General features: G+C 46.6%; 1 protein-coding gene across 2 annotated transcripts in view; it reads right to left on the reverse strand.

The window, feature by feature from the left end:
- Positions 1 to 802: 802 nt before the first annotated feature.
- Positions 803 to 24,255, reverse strand: part of LPAR5 (lysophosphatidic acid receptor 5) — a 254,560-nt gene continuing 231,107 nt past the window's right edge. For both annotated transcript variants that reach the window (XM_069650686.1, XM_069650687.1), the window contains exon 3: positions 803 to 8,255. In XM_069650686.1, coding sequence (XP_069506787.1) covers positions 7,036 to 8,205 — 1,170 coding nt within the window. In that variant the 5' untranslated portion in view covers positions 8,206 to 8,255 and the 3' untranslated portion in view covers positions 803 to 7,035. The remainder of the gene's footprint in view (positions 8,256 to 24,255) is intronic.

A 24,255-nucleotide genomic window follows, 5' to 3' on the forward strand; every position in this document is an offset into this window, starting at 1 on the left:
GGGTGAAACCCACATGGCAGCACAATCCCGCTCTTCGAGGTGGCCTTAGAAAAGGCACTCTTATTTCAGAGCGGCCTTCCTCGGGCGGGTTACAGACATAGAACCATGCTCCTAATTCACTTATCATTTTAGGACTTTTGCCCTGCGCTGCATGGACTCTTCTGCGCTTGGAGTGAGAACAGTGATCTCAGAGGCCCCTGTCCTTGGAGTGGATGGAAAACAAACAGGGGATTTCTTTCAACCCCTTAAATGCTGAGCTCTATGCAAGTCTATGCAAATAGGACGGGCATACTCGCCCTTAGCACTTAAGGGTTAATAAAGCATGTCAGTATCTGCATGATGCAATCCCTACCTGTGATTACTAATGGAAATAATCACCTGGGCGGCGGGCCTTTGGTAATGGCCCTGTGTGTGCTTGCTCCATTATCCTGGGCTGGCAGTCCATTAGAAACCAGGAAGGCCCGAGGCTCGGATGAGCACTGCCTAAACATGGCGCTCTTTTGTCACAGGAAGCATGACCCATCCTCATAACTCACAAGTTGCATGGCATGTCTAAAACCTGTTAAAGGTACCTGGGGCATCCTCCACCTGTCACAGATAAGACCCTTTGCCCATTAGTTGTCACATGTAACATGGCCTGTCCAACACCTCTCACAAGTAACATGATCTTCCTTCACCTGCCACAGGTAACATGGAACATACTCGCCTGTCACAGGTAACATCGCCTGTCCTCATCTGTCACAGGCAAGATGGACTGTGTCCCTGCATTGACCCTTACAAGGACTGACTCACATGTGGTAGGTTCTTTTGTGCATTTTCAAGGAATCTTTATTAATTCGCTGTTGGTATCGCATGGTCTTGGAACATGACATTTGGGTATGTCTCTCCGTTTCAGGTTCCAACATGGAACAGCCTGGCGTTGTCCTTTCAGACACTTACATGAGTACAATGCAGATGTTTCTGGTGAGAGTTTGGCTCCTTGTCATACGCCTCTGGTTCACAGACCATAGCTGTTGCTGCAATTACAGGTTCTAGGCTCGATCACAAGCATGTTCCAGGCTCTATCACCCACTGCTCTTCTTTGTGATTGTTCCTCCTAGCACTTGCATGTATCCACAGCTCCTCTTCTTACTGCAGCTCTTCTTCTTCAAGGTACCTTTCATGCACAGAACATTGCCTTTATGTGTTCTGGGTTCCTATGCTCTTTGCAGTCATATGTTTTAAGCATAGCGTCACCGCTGTTGCCTCTTTTTGTGTTCTAGGTTGCTCTAACCATTGCAGTTTTTTTATGTTAGCTAACCTTTAGCATCCCAGTCTTCGTGCGCTCCTGCCTCCTACCACAGAGCAGCCCATATGTTCTAGGCGTGTCTTCCCCACGCTGGTCTCATCGTGCATTTTAGGTCTTTTTTATGATAACACATCATATGTTCAATCCTTAGCTTCATGACCTATGGCTATGTTTGCATTCTAGGTTTCTCTACTGATTCCAGCTTTTATGTTCTGAACAGAACCCCAGCACCCTCGCCTGTCTGACTGGTCCAGGACATCTTTTCATTCCGGCTCATTTGCTGTCAGTCACTGCTTTGGCCTCTTTTTGTACCCTAGCTTTCTTGTGCCACAGTAACTCAGAGGTTCAAAGCTTACTTTCACCAACATAGCCCAGCCAGTCCTACTTTGTGTTCCAAGTGCCCTCTTGCCCACCCCCTAGTTCCTGTGTGCCTTCTAGACTCTGTCATCGAAATATAACACCATGTTTCAAGTGGAGGTTACTCACATCCAATTCTCCGTGTTCCCCGTCCACTTCAGAACCCTGTGTCCGATCATATACGCAGAGGTGAAGACCATGTGAATGGACTAGAACCCCTAATAGTTGCTTGTGTGTTCGAGGCTACCATATCAAGTGCAGTTTCCTCTGTCAAACCTAGTTCTATCCCTGTATCCTATATGTTCTAGATGCATTTCACCATTGTTGTCCTGTCTGTTCTAAGCTCACTTTAAAGTCACATCTTCTCCTATTGTTTTCCTCCTTGGTATTCTAGGCTCCTTTCTTTTATTTTTAGGAAAATAAATAAATAAATGTATATATATATACATTATATATATATATAGGTACTTTTACCCATCTCTATCCTCTTGGTTCTGCACTTAATTCCCTTGCCCTAGCGTGTCTCCGTGTCCATAAAAGCGTTAGCCCATTTTTATCCCCTACACTCTAAGCATGCGTTCACCGTCCCAGCCCGCTTCAGACTTCTATGCATGTTTCAAATGTGCCCACCCTGTGTTCCAAGCTTGTTTTTGCCCAAACCAAAGCAGCATTTTAGGTTCCACCTGCCATGCCTGTCCCAGGGGTCCTACATTGCTTTTTGGCCGAGCCTGTGTCTGCGTTCTAGGCTCATTCACCCGCTTTTGTCGTCTCTGTCTGCTAAAATTGTTTGGCCCTCATTCATGCCTATGGTTGCACTTTCTTAATGACATTCCTTTTGTTCAAAGCTTAGTTTCTCCATGGCAGTCAAGCTTGATGCTCTGGGCTTCTTTTCCCATTTCCCCCCCCCCTGTGTTGCTACCTCTGTGTTCTAGCCGGCCTCTTCCTTGGCCATTACCGGTGCAGTGGCATGCTTTCACACCCTAGCCTTTCGCTGTGCTCGAGGCCCCCTTTTCCTATCCCGATTCACTAGTCTCCAAGCGTTTTCCCACTCCCTATCATTCCCAGGTATTCTGGGCCGCTTTGCCTGTTGCTATAGCCTTCTCTACCTGCTGGTGCCTCCTGCAGCTGAAAGCGGGTTTCACTTTCTGCCTATCTTCAAGTTCTAAGCTTCCTTCCCTAGAGAGGTTCCCAATGTTCTAAGTTTGTGTCCAACATTTTAACCTATCTCTGCGTTCTAGGCTCCATGACCTACAACCAGCGCAATGTTCCAGGCTTGTTTCCCTCATTCTCTCAGTGTTCTAGGCTCCATTCTCCATAACCACCATAATCGCCCATGCTTGTTCCCCCCATCCTCCCAGTGTTGTAGGCTCCATTCCCTATAACAACCATAACCGTCCAGGCTTGTTTTCCTCTTCCTCTCACTGTTCTATGCTCCATTCCCTATAGCCATCGTAATGTTCCAGGTTGGTCTCCCTCATCCTCTGTGTTCTAGGCTCCATTCCCTATAGCCACTGTAATGTTCCAGGCTTGTTTCCCTCATCCTCTCAGTGTTCTAAGCTCCATTCCTTATAGCCACCCTAATGTTCCAGGCGTGTTTCCCTCTTCCTCTCACTGTTCTATGCACCATTCCCTATAGGCACTGTAATGTCCCAGGCATGTTTCCTTCATCCTCTCAGTTTTCTAAGCTCCATTCCCTATAGCCACCCTAATGTTCCAGGCGTGTTTCCCTCCTCCTCTCACTGTTCTATGCTCCATTGCCTGTAGCCACCGTAATGTCCCATGCATGTTTCCCTCATCCTCTCAGTGTTCTAGGTTCCATTCCTTATAGCCATCGTAATGTCCCAGGCATGTTACCCTCATCCTCTCAGTGTTGTAGGCTCCATTCCCTATAGTCGCTGTAATGTTCCAGGCTTGTTTCCCTCATCCTCTCAGTGTTCTAGGCTCCATTGCCTATAGCCACCCTAATGTTCCAGGCGTGTTTCCCGCTTCCTCTCACTGTTCTATGCTCCATTCCCTATAGCCTCTGTAATGTTCGAGGCTTGTTTCCCTCATCCTCTCAGTGTTCTAGGCTCCATTCCCTATAGCCATTGTAATGTCCCAGGCATGTTTCCTTCATCCTCTCAGTGTCAAAGCTCCATTCCCTATAGCCACCCTAATGTTCCAGGCGTGTTTACCTCTTCCTCTCACTGTTCTATGCTCCATTCCCTATAGCCACCGTAATGTCCCAGGCCTGTTTCCCTCATCCTCTCAGTGTTCTAAGCTCCATTCCCTATAGCCACCGTAATGTTCCAGGCATGTTTCCCTCATCCTCTCAGTGTTCTAGGCTCCATTGCCTATAGCCACTGTAATGTCCCAGGCATGTTTCCCTCATCCTCTCAGTGTTCTAGGCTCCATTCCCTATAGCCATCATAATGTGCCAGGCATGTTTCCCTCATCCTCTCAGTGTTCTAGGCTCCATTGCCTATAGCCACCGTAATGTCCCAGGCATGTTTCCCTCATCCTCGCAGTGTTCTAGGATCCATTCCCTATAGCCATTGTAATGTCACAGGCATGTTTCCCTCATCCTCTCAGTGTTCTAAGCGCCATTCCCTATAGCCACCGTACTGTTCCATGCGTGTTTCCCTCATCCTCTCAGTGTTCTAAGCTCCATTCCCTATAGCCACCGTACTGTTCCAGGCGTGTTTCCCTCATCCTCTCAGTGTTCTAGGCTCCATTCCCTATATCCACCATAATGTCCCAGGCATGTTTCCCTCATCCTCCTAGTGTTCTAGGCTCCATTGCCTATAGCCATCGTAATGTTCCAGGCTTGTTCCCCTCATCCTCTAAGTGTTCTAGGCTCCATTCCCTATAGCCACCGTAATGTCCCAGGCATGTTTCCCTCATCCTCTCAGTGTTCTAGGCTCCATTCCCTATAGCCATTGTAATGTTCCAGGCATGTTTCCCTCATCCTCTCAGTGTTCTAAGCTCCATTCCCTATAGCCACCGTACTGTTCCAGGCGTGTTTCCCCTCATCCTCTCAGTGTTCTAGGCTCCATTCCCTATAACCACCATAATGTTCCAGGCGCGTATTGCTCATTCTCTCATTGTTCTATGCTCCATTCCCTATAGCCACCGTCATGTCCCAGTCATGTTTCCCTCATCCTCTCAATATTCTAGGCTCCATTCCCTATAGCCTTTGTAATGTCCCAGGCATGTTTCCCTCATCCTCTCAGTGTTCTATACTCCATTCCCTATAGGCACTGTAATGTCCCAGGCTTGTTTTCCTCTTCCTCTCAGTGTTCTAAGCTCCATTCCCTATAGCCACCCTAATGTTCCAGGCGTGTTTCCCTCTTCCTCTCACTATTCTATACTTCATTCCCTATAGCCACCATAATGTCCCAGGTGTGTTCCCCTCATCCTCTCAGTGTTCTAAGCTCCATTCCCTATAGCCACCGTAATGTTCCAGGCGTGTTTCCCTCATCCTCTCAGTGTTCTAGGCTCCATTGCCTATAGCCACCGTAATGTCCCAGGCATGTTTCCCTCATCCTCTCAGTGTTCTAGGCTCCATTGCCTATAGCCACCGTAATGTCCCAGGCATGTTTCCCTCATCCTCTCAGTGTTCTAGGCTCCATTCCCTATAGCCACCGTAATGTCCCAGGCATGTTTCCCTCATCCTCCTAGTGTTCTAGGCTTCATTGCCTATAGCCACCGTAATGTCCCAGGCGTGTTTCCCTCATCCTCTCAGTGTTCTAGGCTCCATTCCCTATAACCACCATAATGTTCCAGGCGCGTATTGCTCATTCTCTCATTGTCCTATGCTCTATTCCCTATAGCCACCGTCATGTCCCAGTCATGTTTCCCTCATCCTCTCAATATTCTAGGCTCCATTCCCTATAGCCTTTGTAATGTCCCAGCCATGTTTCCCTCATCCTCTCAGTGTTCTATACTCCATTCCCTATAGGCACTGTAATGTCCCAGGCTTGTTTTCCTCTTCCTCTCAGTGTTCTAAGCTCCATTCCCTATAACCACCCTAATGTTCCAGGCGTGTTTCCCTCTTCCTCTCACTGTTCTATGCTTCATTCCCTATAGCCACCATAATGTCCCAGGTGTGTTCCCCTCATCCTCTCAGTGTTCTAAGCTCCATTCCCTATAGCCACTGTAATGTTCCAGGCATGTTTCCCTCATCCTCTCAGTGTTCTAGGCTCCATTGCCTATAGCCACCGTAATGTCCCAGGCATGTTTCCCTCATCCTCTCAGTGTTCTAGGCTCCATTGCCTATAGCCACCGTAATGTCCCAGGCATGTTTCCCTCATCCTCTGTGTTCTAGGCTCCATTCCCTATAGCCACCGTAATGTCCCAGGCATGTTTCCCTCATCCTCCTAGTGTTCTAGGCTTCATTGCCTATAGCCACCGTAATGTCCCAGGCGTGTTTCCCTCATCCTCTCAGTGTTCTAGGCTCCATTCCCTATAACCACCATAATGTTCCAGGCGCGTATTGCTCATTCTCTCATTGTTCTAGGCTCCAGTCCATATAGCCACCGTACTGTTCCAGGTGTGTTTCCCTTATCCTCTCAGTGTTCCAGGCTGCTTTCCCCATTGCTACTCAATGTGGGCTAAGTGTATTGCCGCTTCCTGGTTTCAGCGTGATCTAGGTTAGTTAACATTTAGTACATCCATGTTCTCTGCTTATTTTCAACACACCCACACCCTTTAGTGTTGTTATCCCCTCGTCCCACCAGTGTGCTAGGAACCCACTGCAGCACCTCTAGTATGCATATGACAGGCCCTCTTGGTGTTCTAGGTTTCTCTACCCTTGTGCGCTCCATGGATTGTAAGGCAGCCTTACTGCTGATATCTTCTTGCACTTCAGCCTCTAAACTCCTGTGAGCTGCACACCTTGAAGCACCTCACTCATAGGCAATTGTTTAAATGGCGATCAACATTGTACTTTCTAGGCTCATGTTTATCCTTATTTTGAATGATTCCCTCGTGCCACTGGCACATGCCCCCCCCTCCAATCTCGTGCCCATCCCCTTCTCTGCCGCCTCAGTGCTGCCCTCTGTGACTCTTTTTCTCACTTTCTTCCTTATCTCTTCCTTGCTGGCCCTCTGCCCACCTGATAAGAGTTCTTAGCTTCTGAATCCCTTTTCTCGCTATGGGAAAGTTAATGATCCCCCTCAATGGGCCTTTACGTTGGTTTTACCACATCAGAAGTGTCAACATTCTTTGACTACCTGTAGAGGCCAAGCCTGTCAGTTATGGCCCTCCGCAGTGGGCCCAACATGATTACCTTTGAAGGCATCCTTACATTTCCAAGATGGCTAATGTTTTCCTCAGAAGACACTACGATAAGTTTGATCCTCTTGGAAAGTCACAAAAAGGGTTTTTCTAACAGAGCTCCTTCCACTTCCCTAAATCGCAGAGTCTTGTATAGGTATCCCCTTGAGCCGTGTCGTCGGCCGTAAGACCTGCTGAGTGTGGTGGCCTCTTCCATTGGTGGGTGAATCCTTCCCAAAGGTTGGCGGGATCTTCTCAATGGCCGGTGAGTCCTTCTCGATGGTGGAGTACCTGGCATCGCCATTGCTAGAGTTGCTCCTGGTGGTACCGGACCTCCTGACTAAAGTCCTGTCCGTGCCGCCCTCAGAGTCCCAGCCCTGTCCCATGCGCAGCCTTTTGAAGGTGTTGCGGAAACCCTCTGTGCTGAAGTAGTACACCAGTGGGTCTAGAGTACAGTTCAGGCTGGCCAGCAACACGGTCACCACAAGCACCTGTCTCACCGAGCTGCGGGTAGTGGCAGTCGACTTCACCACATTGGCCTTCAGAAGACCATAGGCTGCCAGTGTGGTGTTGTAGGGCACAAAGCAAACCACAAAGATGGCCAAGTTGACTATCAGCAGACGTATTGTCTTCTGTCGCCGTACACTCTGAGTTCCGCCAGACCGGCACAGTTCACGGAAGATGCGGCACGAGCCATATACCACAGCACCCAGCGGGAGAAGAAAGCCCACTATTTCAGCAAGGACCATCAGCGGCAGAACCTCCTTCTCCCATGTGCTGAAACCCTCAAAGCAGCGTGAAATGGATCCATTCTGGTAGCGACAGTCATTGGACACATGAATGCGGGCAGCTGGGATGCAGCTTACCAGGATAAGAATCCAAACCGCGATGCAGACCAGACGGGCCACCTTTGGCCGCCGCAGGTGACGCCAGCGCAGTGGGTGTACAATGGCCACATAGCGGTCCAGGTTGATGCACATAAGGAAGAGGCAGCTTCCGTACATGTTGATTTGGAAGAGGGACCCTGAGAGCTGGCAGAGGACCGTGCCGAAGGGCCAGTGGTGCTGGGAGTAGTAGAAAAGCCGCAGCGGCAGCGAGAGAGTAAAGAGAAGGTCACTGAGGGCCAAGTTGAACATGTAGATGCTGACCACTGACTTGAGCCGCAGGTAGCGCAGGAAGATCCACAGGGCCAGCACATTGAAGAGCAACCCAAAGGAGAAGATGACGCTGTAGCCCACCAGGTGCAGCCCATGGTTGAAGCGGTAGTCCTCACAGAAGGACAGGTTGTCGGAGGTGTTCGCCATGTCTCTCCCGGTATCCTGCTGTCGTCGATTGGTGCCTTCACTGCCAGGAGCTGTGGAGAAAATGGGAAACACAGGTTAGTGATGATGAACTCCACCATGGTGGTGAGATGATCTGGGGGTCAGCATTGCAAGCAAAGACGTTGTTGCAAATTCAGACAGTGACATCACATGACCACAACTACACAAACTTCTGGGAGTTTTCTGGGTTTCCCTGCGCTCTGCAGACACTCCCTTGCCTGTCTCTAATCATGTAAAGGTTCGGCCTGAAAGCAGTTACATTTCCCAATGTTCATGTATCACCTGGTGGGGTCTGCAACCTTTGGCTCGGCAGATGGTTTAGGCTACAGTTCCCAGCAGCCCTAGACAGCATAGTCAATGGTGAGGGATCTTAACAGTCTTATTGGGCTTATTAGGAGTTCCCCGGTCTGGAAACAATGCTGGTGAAAATGCCGGCAATTCCGGCACTGGTATTTTGCCCAGACCGGGGATACACAAGTTTGCCGGTCATGGCACAGAACTACTGGCAGGCTTGACCTGGAAGTAGATCTGGCCTGTACCGGCAAATAAATGCGAGAATCACCAGTACTACCGGTGCTGCACGTAATATCCCAGTAATACCAGGATATCAGGCGGCAGAGACAGTACGGGCAGTTTCCGGGTGTCCCGCCGGAATTGTCGGCGGGATATCGGGAAACTTGTAAGGAGGCACATAGTCTAAAACATCTGGTGAGCTGCATATTAAAGACCAGTCAAGAGACAAAAACAAAAGGACCGTCTTTTCACCACTTACACGTTAGATGGAGAAACATCTACTGATCAGAGCACAATGAAGCAAGGGGACAAATACAGCTTAGTTACATTTAAAAGAGGACACTGGACCTCAGAACGAGTGCAATTCGGTGACAAAATGACTGCCAAACTCATTTACCGTTACCACCACTTGGTTCGGTGGATTTACCGCCAACTTGCGTCTGTTGGTAAGGTACTGCAAATCCCTATTTCTGGAGGCCATAGGTCTAGACAGAGATTTTTGGGGGGACTTACCACGAGTGGGAATGTAAACCCACGGATTTTTGGAGGTTAACGTGGAGGATTTAACTTCAACTTTATGATGGAACTAAATCCTCCCCATCACCTCCAAACTCGACGTACAGGGGTGCAGCAGAATCAGCCGTTATTCCGTTCCAGCCAAACAAAGAGGCGGTAACGGAAATTACTTCCAAGAACTGCCCACACATCGCATTCATAACGAGGCCCACTGTTGTAAACTTTGTCCAAGAATGGGTTCTTAAATGGGAAGGCCTGAACGTATGTCTCAGGAGGTTAGCTCAGGGGCAACGCTTTCATCTTGGAAGCAAGATGACACAGAGCAACACAGGCTCGATCCCCGGATCCTCTTTAGAATCCTCTGGGTATTAAGTGTTAGAAATGACCAATTATAATTGTGGGGGTTTACTAATAGAGCTTTCAGCTGATCTTAAATAAAAGAATCAATACAAATGGCATAGTTCTAAGCCCCTTTCTTACTTAGTTTAGAGAATTATTAGGGGGAAGCGCATTACAATCCCTTCCTCGGGTGTAGCCTCTTGAACAATTTTAGCTACATAACCTGTAACAAAGGAGCCCTAATGGGCAGATTGGCAATATGAATTTGCCCTGAGCAGAATCGTAGGGGCTTCATATGACCACAAGCTCATGTTGACAGCACCAGTATTCTGAAAAGGAGAGGGGATGGCTTGACCACAAGCTGAGGATGGTTTGACCACAAGCTGATGTTGACAGCACCAGTATTCTGAAAAGGAGAGGGGATGGCTTGACCACAAGCTGAGGTTGACAGCACCAGTACTCTGAAAAGGAGAGGGGATGGCTTGACCACAAGCTGAGGTTGACAGCACCAGTACTCTGAAAAGGAGAGGGGATGGCTTGACCACAAGCTGAGGTTGACAGCACCAGTATTCTGAAAAGGAGAGGGGATGGCTTGACCACAAGCTGAGGTTGACAGCACCAGTACTCTGAAAAGGAGAGGGGATGGCTTGACCACAAGCTGAGGTTGACAGCACCAGTATTCTGAAAAGGAGAGGGGATGGCTTGGTGGAACTAGGACTACGGGTACCATGTAGGCCATCACCAGCTAGGAACCTTGGGTGAGCACCGCTATCACCTCTTTGGTGAGACATCCAAAAGACAGCTCTCTAAGCACAGACAAGACATTTCCAGAGATGGATTTACCTGACCCAGCCACGCGCTACACACTGCTTTCAGAAAAGGGGGTAGCATGTTGAAGCAGAGGGCTATGGTCACATCCTATCACGACTGGACTTTGGCTCCAGCAATGTACCCAGGGTTGTGCGGTGCTCTATTGTGCAGGCCACATGAGGCCACCCGTGGATGCATGGACAAACATGGTACTGTGTTGGCATGGTGTCATGGTGAGCGAGTTAAATGTGGCTGGTGATTGGTTCCCCATTTTAGGTTGGGATCAATGAGGCAGTAGAAGGGCATTTGTGCTTCAAGATGTCTGCTGATTTCAACCCTGTTCCTGTACTACAATGGCCGACCTTCTGTGATTGTGCTTTTTGTACCGTTTTGGGCGACTCCGTGCTGACACATGGTTACTATATGAGCAGCCGGTGATGGAAGCGCTCCATCCGCGTGATGCCTCCTCTGTGCTGGTGTACTTCTGATCTCCTTGTCTCTCACCCATGCCGGTCTCTATACATGTCAAGGTCTTCATATGCCAATAATCTTTTTCCACTTTTGGCATTCTGGCATTCTCAGTGTGTTGCCTTAAGCTGGAAAGATAGAAAGGTAAAGCACTTTGCCTTCTTTCACAGACTGGGGCTAGTGCCTGGCGACCCTGGCAGATGCAACAAGGAAACCCCCACGACAAGCAAAGAAAGTGCGTTCAGCAGTTTCTGAAGACGAGCTAGTAACAGCAAGTTTGCGTCATTTCAAAGCCCTCAAGACTGAAGGGGTTACCCGGCAAATACACTGCAAGCATGGCTATTGAGAAGCCCAACGAAGTGGCCAAAGAGTCCCCTATTGCAATGTAAAGTGGCCTTGTATAGCACTCGCCTGCCATTCCCGTTGGCCTCGCTAACAGTAACAGCTTTACTGAGGACCAGAATACCTCTTTCTTGGCTATACAGAGATATGGTTTGGTGAACCAGGCATTTCAACCACTGATAAACTCCTCTCGGCCAATCAGAACTTCGTCAGCAATAGGAGAACTTCTCATAGATGAGGATCTGGTGGGATCGACTCACATGTTCACACCTTGCACAATGTGTGCGACTCTACAGACTGTGTGTGCCACCCCCACAAAACCCTTCTTACACACAGCAGCACTCCTGGTTCCCCTGTGCTTTTTCGCTGCACCCTATCCCTGGTACTCTGTACTTCTGACTTTAAAGCTGGCCAGTAATCTTGCTAGCAACATACACAGGTGTCTCGATTCCATTTGCTGAGCTGCCTGGAAAGGGAGGCCTCTTCACAAAGCACTGGTTTGTGCTACCACTAGCGTGGACGGCCGAATGCCTAGACAGCGAGCCAATCAGTGGACTGTTCAAAGAAACCATCTGTATTCTACACCTAAACTCTACACACTGCAAGAAGATAAGACCAATTGCAGCTGTAAAAGTAAGAATAGGATGTCCGGATTCCCAAGGTCTCTCGGATATTTGCCAAGTATGTTGCATTATTTGAAAGTATCCTGTTAGAATGCTAAGTTTAGACAGAAACTGATAAGCAGAGTGAAAATGAACAGAATCTTTCAATTGCTGTTCAGATCTAGCATCAGGGCCTTTCGACCTTTTTCAATTGATAGGGGCTTTGAGCCCTTGCAGGGCCCCCAATCAACTGCCCCCAGGGTTGCCAGTCAGCACTCTTAAAACATGATAATATATTATTTTTTTTTGCTAGTTTCATTCTGGGGCTTAAAATTTGCACTTTGCAGTGCTCGCATTACAAGCTTTTTTGCTGCAGCCCTTCGCCGTCACTTTCCTCAGGGTATGCAGAAGTGTTATCATCATGTTGTCCTATAACACGGGTTCCTCCACATCAGCCACTGGCTTACAAAGGATTGGTAGCTTTTCAGTGTGCATTTAGTGTTTCAGCTCCCTGCTAGCAGGCTGTCTCATGATAATCTCTGGCTATCAACCCCCGGCTATATTTTCTTTTGTCTCCATTATAATGTATTCACCACACTGATGCCTCAGACTGTTTTCTTCTCTAAGCAAGGGAGGTCCCCAACCATCATGTGCAAATGGCCCCCCAGACATCTGTTACACTCCATAGAACGTACGGGAATGACCGTGTGGATCCTAAACAGTGGCACCTATATATTGTTTCTGGTGACCAAATTATGGATTGGAATAGTGGCAGGAAAGTGCCAGAATGATAGCCGTCAGGCTATTCCTGGGTCATCCTGGGTGTTTTTGGCAATCACCAGGAAAGGAACTGTGTGTTTCTCAGACCTACTTCTACCTGATGGAGTAACTCTGCATTCATGCCCAGTGCAGAAGCATGGCAGAAATGAGCAATGGTGGATGACTTTCAGGGGCGCCGGCCATTCGGGTGCTCCTGGGAAGGGCCACTGGGTGGGGGTCCTGAGTCACACCTGCATGCTGCTAGCACGTTGCCTCGTATGCACTAAGACTCAGATACAATCTGGGCACCGGCACACCACAGGAAATTCACACATTGCATCTCCTACTGCATTGGCTTACCTTTCCCCAAAATAATTCCACATATTGCACCTCCTTGCAGCTGGCAAAGCAAAAACCAGGTACCATCCATGGCATTACCGTAATGCCCTGGGAAATCCAGCAGACACACATTACTGAATATAATCTCGGGAGGATAGCTCAAGGGCAACACGCTCGCTTTGGAAGCAAGACGACGCAAAGCAACACAGGTTCGATCCCCGGGTCCACGCTTAGAAACCTCTGGATGTTAAGCGCGTTATAAATAACCAATTACAATGTAATTCAGTCACACGTGCAGCATATCTTCAGATGGGCAGTTGCATTCCACAGTGAAATGCTCCAAGTCTTTGGGATGGGACATTATCCATCAATTGTTGCCTGGATATTTCTCCTTACTGCCAGGTGAAGCATGCTTTCCCTAGCAACAGCTCTCCAGACCAGCACAAACCCCCTGCACTGGTTATCTAACCACCTTCCTGGTACAAAGCTCTCAGGGCCTGCACATCCTTTCTCAAACATGTAGGCTTAGTTATGCTGTATTTATTTATTTAATTTATGTGTTCATGTTACAAAGCGAGGACTAGGCCATAGCAATGTAAAAGAAAATGAAACATGCGTACACCTTGCAGAATATTTAGGGCCATATAAATATGAAATAACTACAGGTTGTGGGGTTTAATGGCAGCCCCAGGATCAAATAAACTGAAAGGCCATATTAGGTCCAAAAGGTGCACAAATACCTTTTTGTCATGGGAAGGCACACTGTTAGAATAAAAAGCCAGCCTCAAAACCTCAACACAGCCAATGTGCTTAGTGAATTCAAATGTACATATTTCTGCAGTTGAAGCATGGAACATGTGAAAAATGAAACCAGACTGCAGAAGGGATATGGAGAGGCACATTGTTGACTGATAGACAAAAGGCAGCATTTCACTTGCAACTGCCACTCATCAAAATGCTGTGTATGGTCAGCCACCAGGGGGCGCAGAGATGCAGAAGCTGTTCTGCGTAACTCTCCCTTAACCGTGGGAAAGGGTCCTAAGGCCCTGATTCACCCCATGTCGGGAGACCCGTGAGCCCCACACCAGGCCCTGGGACCCCAAGGAGCTTCTGGCAAAAATTTGAAGTCTTTTGGCCCGGGAACCATTGAGCTGTAAGTGACTGCCCCAGGGCCGGCAGCAAGGTGACGAGAGACCCGACCAAGGATTCCATTGTGCGGAGTGCTGCAGATGGGACGAACCTGCTAGGTCACGGAATATCTTCGGACTGTGGACCCGTGCAGAGACAGAGTGCTGTGTGCACTGAGACAGCAGGCCTAGGCAAGGATGTGGTCCTCGCTCCAAAGAGTCGACTTTGAGCCTCCAGCAGCTGGGTGCATAGTGCGGCGAGGGAGACCTCCCAGGGGTGTGTTGTTGTTGGAGATGGCCAGACGGACCCTCTGCCCACCCCTGGTAGTCCTTGACAAGCTTGCCGGTGGTGCAGTTGGGGGAGGGTTGGGATTGCTCACATCGACTAGCTGCGGGGGCCTGTGCTGCTGCTTGAAAAGGCCTGGGCGCAGAAGACGAGGACTGGCGTGATCGTCCCAGACCTGCTCATACCCATACCTGGGGCGCACTGTGGCCGGAAGACTTGCCAGTGTAGGAGGTAAAGTGAACTTGATCCTCAGGTGTGGTTCCCAGTGGGGGCAGGCACCTTAATTAATGTTTTTCTCATTTTTGGCACAGAGGGTATCCTCAGTGCACAGTGTGGTGCCTGTCAAAAAAGGATTGCCATCATTGCCCTGTGTACAGCGGTGCTGGGAGTGGTGGCATTGCTCTACTTCCCAGGGACTGTGTATAACCGTGGCTCCGGCAAGGGTAGGTCTTGCTGGGGGGGCCAGTGATGCTGACCTGGAACCTGGGCATTTGCCACTTCCTGCCATGGCCACAGTTGTGAACCGGCACTGTGTGGAGGGGTGCCCCCCAGTGGGGGTGGCGATCATGGTAGCAAGTAAGCTGGGTATGGTTGTGGACAGGGAATTTAAGGACCCAGAGGGGCACTATATGTTTTTGAAAGGAAGGGTCAAGGGAAGCAAGTTGACAATGAGTTCTGTATACTGTCCAACTTAAGGCCAAGCACAGTTCTGGGACCAGGTGAAGGAGAGGATACAACTATTTTTGGATGGCCGGCTGGTTGAAGGGGGGGCGGGTTTAACATGGTCCTCAACCCAATGACAGACTGGAAGAGTATGAATGATTCAAATCCCTCCCAGACTCAGATGGCCCTTTCCCGGCGTATTCAACAAATCAACAGTGTATTGGTGGTAGTGGACTCTTATGCTCAGGTGGGGGTGGGGAGGGGCTAAATCCATGGTTCACTCATTACTCACAGGTTCATGACACCTACTCGAGAATAGATTACATATTTCTAGAGGGGGTGCTAAAAGGGAGGGTTAGGGAGTCTTGCACTGAATCGATTCCGTGGCCGGACCATGACTTGGTGAGAATTGTTATCAGAGTCTGGGAGTGGGAGGGGCACAGGGGTGGGTGGATATATAATGACTTACTGCTTAAGGCTAAGGAAACCACACAGGGACTGTTGGCCAATATAAAAGAGTACTTTCAAATTAGCGATAATGGAGAGGTGGTGCTCCTGAGTGTGTGGGACGCCTTTAAGGTAACAATCAGAGGTGACCTCATGAGAATAGGTGCACATAAGAAGAGAGAACGGGAGGAACAGGAAGTGGATTTGTGGGGTAGAATTGAGGCCTTTCAGCCAAGGGAGGGACAAAGCACAATTACATGCACAATTACATGCCCTATTGCTGTATCAGACGGAAAGGAAACTGATGTTTCTTAAACAAAAATATCATGAAAAAGGGGAAAGGGTGACAAGATTCTGGCCCGGAAGCTCCAGAAACAACGCAATGCACTATACGCCCAGAGCAGCATCACGCGGTGTAGAAGGACGGGCATAAAGGGGAGGAGTTTAGTATATTTGGGATTTTAGTAAATTTGAGCAGTTGTAAACATCAGAGTACCGGGGGGATGGATCGCACGTTGATACATTTTTAGATGATTTTTCTATTCAGTGTATCTCACCGGAGTCAGCTGCCACACTGGAGGCCCTGATAACGGAGTCGGAGGTGATCCTCACCATTGAACACATGAAGTTCGAGACCTCCCCGGGTGATGATAGCTTTACATTCCACTTCTATAAGACGTATCGCTCCACTCTAGCACCATTTATGACTAAATTGTTCAACAATGTTGTGGTGATTCCCAAGGGAGGGAAGACCCAGCCCTATGTTCGTCGTATCATTCAATATTGTTACTGAACAGGGACGTAAAGATTCTGGCGAAACTGTTGGGATGTAGACTTCACCAAGTATTGCAGAGTCTGATTCACGGTGACCAGGTTGGTTTCATCAAAGGGCACCAAGGGACGGAAAATGTCCATAAAATGGTGGACTTAATACACCACGCCCAGGTGCAGGGATTAGACACGTGCCTGGTGTTGATCGACTCGGAGTAAGTCCCGGTTTAAGTCCCGCTTTGCCGCTACATGCTGTTGCTGCTCACTTGGACTCCTTGTGTTTGCTGCATCAACGTTTAACTTTTGGACATTTATACTACAGCCTCCAGAAAGTGATTCTGAACAGCAGTATACTACGTTTGAAAGTAGTATATTTGGACTTTATATTTACTGTGTTTTTCTTTTCTAGGCTTTGCTTGCACTTTTGTGGGCGGCGCTATAAAACCGCAACAGCGCGCGCACCGCGCGCGCGCACCGGACTAAGTCCCGCTTTGCCGCTTCGCCGCGGCGTTGCGAGTAGGGAGTAGGAAAGGCTATTTGTGTGTTGAACTTTATGGTCTTAGAGTGCAAATAAGTTGAGACTAACAAATCACAAAATATTGCGGGGATTGCATGGTTAGCCATATTATACGCACTCATTACAAAGAATAAACCATTGATTCATGCTTTTTTGTCCTTATACTCTAAAGACAAACATGCCGGATACAGGTAATGGCATAAGCGTTTCAGGAATCACTGACTTAACAACTCCAAAACAAAGGAAATTAGCCCGTATTTCCAAAAAGTCTATTATCCTGACTCCCATTCTTCGAACACCACTTGAAAATAGAGATATCCGCACTTTCTGTGCGAAACGTAAAGAATGTATGTCTGAGGAAATCTCTAATGTGCCGCCCTTGCTCACATTGACAACGCCCAAGGCTAACGCTGTAAGTACTGTATCAAGCATGCCTGTAGGACTTGAGCCTATTAATTGTTTGCCTATTGTCTCAGATAACACCATATTAGCAAACATGCAATCTGAGTCGATATGTCAAGAAGTAAGAAATGTTTTGCCAATGGTGTGTCCGTTAGCCACAGTTTTTGAGGTGTCTAGTCAAGGGCATGATTTACCGGATTTCTCTGATGTGTCTAATATATCCTTACACGTTAATGATGAAAAAATAAATAAATCCCATGAAGACCTGTCGTCTGGGGCAGCAAATCAAGGTATCATGGGCTCAACTATTAGTTCTATACATGACTCTTTTTTATTACCCACGCCCAGACGTTGTCTACCAATTAATACTTCTGCAAACCCAACAGAAAATTTGGCTCTAATTGAGATCACGTTAGCAGCCGTAAATACTACACTAGCCAGTTTGTATAAACTGTTTGAATCTCTTGATCAAAAAACGTCATCTCAAGCTTTTCAAATACAGCAGCTGGCTGAAGGAATCGCAAGCTTGTCAGATACTATCCAATCGCTCCCAAAGTGTAGTAGCAAGGTTGACATGGCTGTAGGTCCTGATCAGCCTATGATTATTACACAAGAACCTAAGAAGCCTGCCGTCCCTAATTCGGCGTTACCCTATTTCGAAAATATCATTCGCCCTGTAACATCTCCTGCCCCTGACTGTGTGTCTATAAATGACTCTTGGATCAATCTCGACAGGAGTCCAAAGCAAATAGCAAAAATAAAATACGGGTATTACCAGACAGCCTTTTGTTTCACTTGTTGACTTGCAGAAAATAGCCAAAGTCCGCAGCGCTCGCTTAACAAAGGAAAAATCCAAAATTAGACCTAAAAAGAAGGATGTGATGAATAGTCAACGTCAGGTGGTCTTGTAAACCTCATCACCAGTTTGCATGTTCAATGTCCTAAACAATATCCCAGTACCTCCCATCTCTAAATCCACTGTCTCCATTGGTGTGGGCTCAGTGCCCGTTGTGAATCCAATGACACCCCACGCACCAACTGAACATGCTCCTCTGTCAGAAATTATTGATTTAATTAATGAATCAGATAATAGGAATTTGCCGTCTAACTCTGCCTCTTCTCATCCTTCACAAATTCCGATGAATATTGCCTTGAATACTAAACATGGTCAATCTATTGTAGGATGTCCAATGGGGAGGTAATCTATTAGTCAGTTTGAATTACAAGAACAGATGTCAGCTATAAAGGTGGCTGTAGAGGCATATTTGAATGAACGTGCAGCATTATGCCCCTCTGCTAATATTGCAAATGGGTCCAATTTGAATTTGCAAACACTTACTCACTTAATACATACTAATTCTAACCCCATGAATATTGTGCAAAATCCTTCAAATGAACACTTGGGTGGTTGGAAAAAAGTAAGTTTTGCAGCTGAGGTTGGTGTTACGCTCACCTGACTCCCATGGAGGCGCAGGCCTGGTTTGGAGTGCTGTTGCCTCTTCTATGGTGAAGCGCAGGACTCGGAAGATGGACAGGACCAGACCTTCAAATCTGGCTTGTCTGACTCGCAGAATTATCCTTCTTTGTGTGAAAAGGGAGTATCAATAATCTGCGGGATAATGTGTAAGCCTCCCACTCCCTTCTCACCCTCCACGAAACCCTTCTGCGATGCCCCGTGAAGTCTCACCTTAGCGTCTGAAAGGACGAGCTCTCCATCCTGCTTCTGATGCAGGGGCGCGTTGTAATCCAGTTACTTCACTGGATCATGGATTGTAGAGAGTTCAAGTTTGCTTGACCTTCCCGGTAAAGTACTGTGAGAATTCTGTTTATAAGTATGAGCCCGAAATAATAATTGTCCGTTGTCTCTATTTTAGGTGCAGAACAAAGATTCCGAGATGGGCAATGGAACCAACGAAGGAAACTCAGGTGAGTTGTTTGATGAGAGGTTCCTTTAGTGTCCTTGCATTAATGCACTAATGCTTGTGTCTTTTTTCCCCATAGGGGCCGTGGTTCGGAAATGCCGGAGATATGGCACTGACCCGAAGTGAAAGGTACAGTTCCAGTAGATATCAGGTAAGTCTTTAATGAGCGTTCAGGTAATGTCTTAGCATTCGCTCATTAACGCTGATGTCTCTTTTTCCCCTTAGGGGCCGGGGTCCGGAAATGCCAGGATGCGGCACCGACCCGAAATGAAGTGGGAATGACCCAACAGGTAAGTCTTATGATGGCAAATTAAGGTTCTCTTATTCTCTTCCCTAGCTCACCTTTGTTCTTGTCTTTTTCTCCCTAGGCGCTGAAATGTGGTTGCGGATCCAGATGGACGCCGATGAACATGGAGGCGCCTAATAAAGGATGAGTGGGATGCGGCGCTGCAGCGATCGATGCGATGTGCTTTTAAAATGAATGTCTTCCTTTTCAGGATCGTCGGCGAAATGTCTCCGGAATGCAGATTTAGCAGGTAAGGACTCTTCTTTCTCCTATTCTCTTCTCTTCTCCCTTTGCAGGTGTTCCAGGATGCTGGCGGGCGTGGCAGAAGTCAGGATGCAGGAGTAGACACGGTGAGCGTCCAGCTGCTAGATGCAGAACAACGCGAAGCGTGAGTTGCTGCTTGGGCGTGGCTTAAATAGCCTTCAAAGTAGTTCCAGGTATGTATCCTTCCTCTCAGGTATGTATTCTTCCTCCGGCCACACCCGTGTGGTTAAGTAGTCCCCAAAGATAAAGTAGTCCCATTCAGGCCTCTAGATGGCCCGGATGTTGCAGCATGGTCTGCATCAGGTAAGTTTACACCAAGCACCTTTAAACACAAAGTCATCTTTCATGAGCCTGGCGCCTATGGCGCCAGGACTGTTGTCCAATATGAGCCTGGCGCCAAAGGCGCCAGGACTGAGTCCAAAGGGCCCCTACTTGGGGCTTCTGAGACTTCCCTCGGGGACATGATGTCTGCCTCTGGGGTAGCTGGGCCTGGTCTGGCTCCTTGGAGGTAGGCATCATGACAGTTGGCTCCACCAAAAGAAATGAGGACATTGCTTCCGCCCCCACACCCAGAAAACAAGGTGTGAAAAAACGTAAGCAGACGAATGGCAATACATTTGCAAATTGTCACTCTTTAATCTTAAAATGTAGAGATGCGCCCCATGAACAATACGATCTATGCAGGGCTAGCGTCCTAAACATCTTTGGGGACATAAGCAATCTCCAGGATATTGCGTCAAGTGATATTGATCAGGTCGAATTTGTTTGTAACCAAAATCTCGCAATTGTACGACTCTGGATTAAATCTGGGCTAGTTCTAAATTCGATCTGGAAGGAAAAAATGTCACTCTTTTAAATGGGCTTCCTTATTGCCCAAGATCCGGAGCGTTTGATCGAAGAAGCGAAAGAGTCTGAACCATCTGTGCCCACTCCAATTGTGTCGCAAAACTCCTCTGAATGTCTCTGTTCCTATTGTGGTCCAGCACAAATTCCAAACAAATTTACTTCCAGTAACTTCCAAACATAACCATTAATCGAACAACCTCAGGTAAAATATAGTTTACTTTCATGGAACACGAGAGGCCACTCCCATTTGCAATGGGCAGGTTCATCCAACAATAATAAATAAGATATTGTGGCCCTGCAGGAAACTTGAATGGTGATTACTCCCACATGGGATGATCACGATGTTATTCTGCTCCCAGCTTCTACGGCCTCCAGAGGGAGACCAACATCTGGCCTTTTAGTGGTGGTAAAAATGAGCAAAGGATTAAGGATCACTCAATGGGCCTCTCCCAACAACTTCATCCAATTAGTTCAAATCAAAAGCTCTGTGCTATCTCTGGCCTTAATAAATCTATACCGTAATCCGTTGGGACTGACTGAGAACACCTTTTATAAGGATCTGACTGCAATGCTGGAATTAATAGCTTGTGACAACTCTGTGAGTGACATATTGATGGTTGGGGATCTAAATCGTAATTGTATTAGCCCGGAAAAACCTAGTCAGAAGCGTGAGACCAGAAGATGGTTAAAATTTGTGAAAGATCATAATCTATATTTGGCCAATGGTGCTATCTCAGGCGATATTCCGGCTAGTGCAACTTGGGAAAGAGGAAAATCCCAGTGAATTATTGACTATGCATTCGTATCTTATAGCCTTTTTCATAAGGCTACTCAATTGAAAGTTATAACTCAGACCATCAGTGATCACCACATGATAACTTTTGAATGGGAGGGCCTTCTTGATTCTACAACATCGTCTCAACGATGGTGAAAACATGTCTTAACCGTCAATACTGCGAGAACCCGCTTTAAATGGACCCCTGCATCCCTCTATGATCTTGAGCTTGCTACTCAAGGATTGCTCATCACCAAAAAGGATTTCTATACAGATATCCTTCCAAGCTTTGGTACAATGTTTGCTGACAAATCATATGATATTCGCGTACACAAACATCATTTTGACCAAACTATGCAACAAGCAAAACGTGACTAGAGAAAAGCCATAAGAGCTACACGAAAAATGCCTTTGGGTACTCGACAAGTGACACAACAGAGAATTAAATGTCAGTATAGAAACTGGTGCCGCTTTAGAAGGGCTACTTTATATCAGCAGGATGGTGAAGCCTTTCTGGCGGCTGCAAATAACAAAAACTCAGCTCAAATATGGTCCTTACTTAACAGTGCGGTTTCTCCATCTCAACTGAACCTACAATTATGTGGAGTCACTGAATCTCAGTGGCTTGAGCACTTTCTGAAATTGTACTCTGACCCGATGTATGCAGATTTTAAGTGTATATCTACTACACCGAATCACTGGGATTTGGAGTGCTCACCCAGTATAGTTGAGGGTTTAATTAAAAAGTCTTCTTCCTCTCGTGCTGCAGGGCCGGATGGGCTAAGCAATTTTATGTTTAAGCAGAACCCCTTGGAATGGGCATTGATTTTGAACAACTTATTTCATCATATTATCTGTTGCAAAAAAATTCCAACATCATGGCAAAGTTCTATACTGGTTCCTATTTTTAAAAAGGGTGATAGGGAATCCCCGGGAGCTATCGTCCCATTGCCCTTCTCGATGCTCCCGGTGAGATTTTTGCTCGCCTTGTCTTACGGGATTTTTCGCGTTGGACTGAGACCTATCAACAGCAGGATCCTTGCCAAACGGGTTTTGTAGCCGGTTTGGGTACGTCTGTCAATTTACTAACCCTCAATGCCTTGAAAGCCCAAGCACAGTCCTCTAAACAGTCAATGTATTTTGCATTTGTTGACCTTCACACAGCCTTTGATTCTGTATCTAGAACCAGACTGATGAACAAACTACATCTAGCTAATTGTCCTAAAACCATATGTGACATTATACATGCCTCACACTCATCGACCTCCATCATGATCCGTCTGACTGTTTCAGGCCTTTTGTCAAGTGCAATTCCAACTTTTCGGGGGTTGAAACAAGGCTGTGTGTTGGCCTCGGCTATTTTTAATTTCTTTATACAAGACGTTAAATACATTTTTTCGGATGTGATCTCAGATTCGCCAAAAATGAATGGTACCCCTATTAAAGCCCTGTGGTACGCCGATGACTTAGTGTTGGTATCCAAGACGCCCATAGGCCTACAAAAACTTCTGTCTGCTCTTCATGAATATTTAACATTGAATGAGTTGATAATCAACCTAAATAAGACGCAAGTGGTTGTTTATGCCCCAAGGTCCACCAAAAGAAGACCCTTTGAGTGGAGAATTGATAACAGAATTGTTGAAGTTGTTCCAACATATTTATACCTGGGAATCTTGTTTGACGGCTCCTCACCTGTGGATTCGCGCTCAATCATGTTGGACCATAAGGTCAAGTCTGCTATCTCACAAACTAAAATTATTCTGCACAAATTTGGAAAATATACGATTAGCCCGGCCATAACATATTGGAAACAGAAAGTAGTCCCAACTATATTATATGGCCTTGAAACAAAAAAAATCGTTTGTTCAGAAAGCTTGCATAAATTAGAGGCAAAATACTGGCGAGCTGTATTACAACTTCCTAATTGTGTTCCAGGTCCTTGGTTAAGATTTGAATTAGGTTTGACATCATTGAGTGCTGAATACCATTGGAAATTATGTGCCTTGTTTCGGAAATGTCTCATCTGTGATAAATCCAACACTATATTGGCATCTCTATCTCATTATATGTTAACCTCGGACCATCACTTTGTAAAAACATGGATGGCTCAGATTTTCAACATCTTGGCAAGAATTGATTTGTCCCTAGATATGCTTATTGGTCAACCAAAAAAGGCAAAAGACAAATTGTATAGATCTGACTGGCTTGATACAAGAATGGGGTGTTTATCATAGAAAGACTTCAAAATGCTAGCCTATGAACACAAAACTCGAGGAACGCTGGCCCCATATCTAAAACAAGGTCCCTCTCTGCAGTTAAGGTCAACTATTTTACGGCTGCGATTTAATCTCTTTCCAACTAGAGATGTTTTGGTTAGAAGAAAGTTGTTACCGGCTAATAAAAACTGTTGTACCTCTTGTGAGGTTGAGGGAGTTAAAGAAACACTCCAGCATGTTGTATCTGCTTGTCCAGCATTAACTAATCTAAAACGACATTTTTTGAACCTCATCTATCCTATCTTGGTGAACTAAGCCCTGAAACTTGTTGGTCGCTACTTTTGTCTACCAATTCAATGAGCCTTCGCATTGCCACCCATAATTTTTTGGAGGCCATTATGTCGAAACTCAAGGGCTTGTCGATCAAGATTTAGAGCTATAAATATGACAACTGCATTTAAGTTTTAGGCAACTAAATCTGTAAAGGGCCCATTAGAAACTGATAAAAGAATTTTATGCTAAATGATGATGAGACCTACATATATACAAATGTTAAAATGAATCTGTGGAATATTATGATATGTTTGATGTCTCTAATCAAAGAACATATTGATTTATTTAAGTGCGTTATTGGTTTAGGCCCTTTTCTTTTCTTCTATTTTTCAAACATTCTCCCTTTTGAATTGCTTTTAAAGCTCTTTCCACTTTTTAATTGATTTTATATTGTTTCAAATTTTAATATTAAGTCCGAATTGTTTTAGATACTATGTTTTACCTATTTGGACTAATTACTGTACTTCATTTTTTATCCAAATGTTTTGT

Source organism: Ambystoma mexicanum, chromosome 3p, assembly GCF_040938575.1.
Source record: "Ambystoma mexicanum isolate Mex_15411 chromosome 3p, UKY_AmexF1_1, whole genome shotgun sequence".
Taxonomy (NCBI): Eukaryota; Metazoa; Chordata; class Amphibia; order Caudata; family Ambystomatidae; genus Ambystoma; species Ambystoma mexicanum.